Source organism: Pistacia vera, unplaced genomic scaffold (assembly GCF_008641045.1).
Source record: "Pistacia vera cultivar Batoury unplaced genomic scaffold, PisVer_v2 Contig751, whole genome shotgun sequence".
In the NCBI taxonomy this organism is placed as follows: domain Eukaryota; kingdom Viridiplantae; phylum Streptophyta; class Magnoliopsida; order Sapindales; family Anacardiaceae; genus Pistacia; species Pistacia vera.
This window is the reverse complement of record NW_022196614.1, coordinates 306,152-309,666: the sequence shown is the minus strand read 5'-3', so window position 1 is coordinate 309,666 and position 3,515 is coordinate 306,152. Positions and strand designations below refer to the sequence as shown.

The 3,515-nt window shown below is 35.8% G+C and overlaps 1 protein-coding gene across 1 annotated transcript; it reads right to left on the bottom strand.

Annotated features, from left to right (window-relative positions):
- Nucleotides 1–847: 847 nt before the first annotated feature.
- LOC116115693 (zinc finger MYM-type protein 1-like) lies at nt 848–2,852 on the bottom strand. Its single transcript, XM_031401816.1, has 3 exons — nt 2,837–2,852; nt 2,700–2,763; nt 848–1,394 (listed from the first exon to the last, which is right to left on the bottom strand). Exons 1-3 carry the CDS (start codon nt 2,850–2,852, stop codon nt 848–850), a joined length of 627 nt encoding a protein of 208 aa, XP_031257676.1.
- Between the last annotated feature and the right edge of the window lie 663 nt (nt 2,853–3,515).

Sequence of the window (3,515 nt, the reverse complement as noted above, 5' to 3'; positions counted from 1 at the left end):
AGTACCATCAACTCAAATGTAGAAAAATCATATGGATAAAACTAGGCAAAATAGATCAACTTATGCTTGTCAAAAGCAGAAAATGAATTACTTGGATCTAAATATGCCATACAAAGAAGCAGCTCAGTACTAACCTTAGTGAAATGAGTGTTAAGTTCTTGAAGTTGCATATCTATCACAGTATAAAACAATTCAACTCGATAGTGATGCAAATTTGTCATGTGCTCAACTCTCCGTTGTGGCTACCCTCGAATTGCAAACATATCATCCATATTCAGAATGGTAATATCATGCTTTTGGCAAAATGAAGAAACTTAACTCAACAAAGATTCCCATCCTTCATCTCTCAACAATTGTAACCGTTGTTTGAAAACTTTGACTAGAGCCATAGCATTTGCAATGTCTTGATCTTTTCTCTGCAATGCTTGCGATAGCTCATTAGTAATTGCCAATATACTTTTCATCATATGTAAGTTAAATCAAAAATCAAAGGAATATATTAAATCTAATAGATTACATGCTGCACCCCTTTATTCAGGATTTAAACCATCTTCTTCAATAACCTTTAGCACATCGCCCACAGAGGATAACAAAAGGATTAAGTTGATCAATGTATAATAATACGAGCCCTAACATGTGTCACCATCTCGTTTTAGACTTGTCTCTTGATTCAAACCTTGTCCCTTACTAACTTCACCAATTTCTAGTGCTTCAACAAGTTTATTAACTTGGATGTCCCGAAGCATGTCTCGACGCTTGCACGAACCTCCAACAACATTTATCAAATTAGTAACCAAGCTAAAAAACTAGGCAACAGAAATGTGATTTTTTGTAACAGCTACTAGTGTCAATTGAAGTGGTGAGCAAAACAATGAACATAATAAGCATATTCATTCTCCTTTAAAATCAAACTTTTCAGACCATTAAATTCTCCTTGCATATTACTTGCCCCATCATAACCTTGTCTACATAATCTTGACAAACTCAATCCATGCTTACAAAATAATGACTCAAGAGCCATCTTAATTGATACTACAGTTGTGTCACTAACATGTACAATGGCAAGAAATAGCTCAAGTACATGACCTTTTTTATCTACATAACGTATGGCAATAGCCATTTGTTCTTTAATTGACACATCATGAGACTCATCAATCAAAACTGAAAATATGTCAACTCCAAGATCACTAATTATAGCTTTTGTGGTTTCATTGGCCGCAGCATTCACAATATCTTTCTGAATCACTGGTGCTATCAATTTAAGATTCCCAGGTGCATTCTTCAAAATAACACTCTTGAAATGTTCATTATGCTGAGCTAGAAAATGAAGAAGTCCGAGAAGGTTACCTTGGTTCTTCGAGTCTTCAGTTTCATCATGACCACGAAATGCTAACCTTGACGCAAAAGAAATCTAATGCAAACAATGGATGCAATCACTTCCGAAGTGCCAAAGAATCCTTATGCAGATCCCAGTGAACCAAAGTGTAAGGTTTAACAGGAGTCCCCACAAGTCTAAACTTGCCACAAAGCAACCATATGTATTGAAGAGGCTACGGGCTAGTCTGTCAAAGATGCCTTGGCAGACCGTTCCTAGAACCAACACAGTCTCTGCCTAGGGGTGAATCCAGCCCTTTTGAGGGTAGGCCTGATAAATTTGAGAATAGGTCTGGGTATATATATTAATAGCTCATTTTGGTAGGCCTATATATGAGTAATTTTTTTTTTTTTTAAAATAAAAAAATTACTAATATATAGGCCTACCAAAATGAGCTATTAATATATATACCTAGACCTATCTCAAATTTATTGAAAATAAAAACTATTACACATATATCCAAGCCCACAAAAAACCTTTTATTAGTATATATATTCCAAACCCATATTATAAGTTTAAAACTCTCTCCACTCTTCTTCTCCATGGCTCCGCTTCTTTTTTATGATTTTATCCGTAAAATTTTTTACTCTCTCATCCTCTCTTTCTCTTTCTCATGATATTCGCTCTTAAAAATTTTGAAGACTAAAATTGTTAAAGCTTTCACTACTTAATGTGCCACACTTAGCTCTATTTTCTGTTTTATCAGTTTTAGGTATATGTATTGCTTATTTCAATTTAGTTTATTTTAGGGTTGAATCATACTTGTTTTTTGGAGGTTTTTTATTCTAATTTGAGGGATAAAGACATGGATCTTGTGAGTTTATTTTGTGTTTTGGGTCTAAAAATGTTCCTACTTTCCCAAATTAAAACCTTAACTATATTTTAAAGGACGTTATTCTTCACCCTTCACCCACCACTTTCCTACATTTCAAACGTCACCGTTCAGCTACTCAAAATTATTAAAGAAATTTGATTCATTATCTATGTTTATACCAAGAAAATTCCCCCTTTATTTTTATTAATTCATATTAAAAGTCAATGCAACATTGACTTGATTTAAGTTTTGGTTGACACTTACTCAAAAATTTGCTTCTCATAGAATTATTCGAGCAGGAAATAGTAGGAAAGTACTATGTTATTGCATTCTTTTCTTTTAGGTTCTTGATATTGTACTATTTTCTTTGCTTAAGGTTTGGTTTTAAAGTTTTCACTAATTGTTTGGCAACAATGGTGGAACCGCAGAGGCCTCCCTCGGCAAAAATCCTAGGTCCGCCATTGTCCCTACCCACCAAACACAACACAATCAAAGGCAAAAGCAAAAAACCATGCACCAGTATCCCAAACGAAATACCACACCACCTGCCAATCTCCTGCACCATGACCAACACCTAGAGAAAAAACAAGACAGCCAGTAGCAAACACCTAAGAGATTATCCACATAAGACAATCACCTCAAAATACCAGTCATCTTCCACATGTTGTCACTGAGAAGGGAAAGGATGCAGTCCTCCACTATACTCAAATTAGGATTGCATAACATCAACACAACTGCCTCCAAGACTCTTTTGAAAAAAACGTAGGACCTGTAAGGCCAGCAACGAAAGACCTATAATATATATATTATAAACTTTCATCCAAATCATGGGCCTAAACTTCTTCTCTTTGCCCAACACCTGCCCCCTGGTAACCCAATAAGAGCCACTAGTAACTACCCCTCATCATTCACTCCCTCTCAAAACCTCCACTCCATAGGATCAAAAAACTCAAGCATCATCTCTTATGCAACTCCGAGGCAGATTCCAAGCCCTCACAACTTGCCAAACTCTATAACTATCCTTGAGGGTCTGGCTGCTTAGCCTAAGCCGAACAGTTTCAAATATCATCCTCTCTACTTTACTTCAGCTCCTCCACTAATGCTTGAATAGCCTAATATTTTGCTCTTGCCAAATAGCATAAACCAGAGCCCGAAACAATAACCGTCTAATAACCGTAAGAATACTCTTGCCTTTGAAACTATGAGCACACCAAGAAATAAGAGTGTCCCAATCACCAACTGGGACTCTAAATTACCCTTAACTTGAACAGCATGCCAGAGTGCTTTAGAAAAAGGGTATTACAAATATAAAGCTTTAAAATAAAA

What these genes read in the sequence shown, in the direction of transcription:
- LOC116115693 (XM_031401816.1), bottom strand. An exon ending in GTTTGGGATACTGGTGCATG is followed by an intron (nt 1,395 to 2,699) that starts GTTTTTTGCTTT and finishes TTTTGCGTCAAG; the next exon opens with GTTAGCATTTCGTGGTCATG.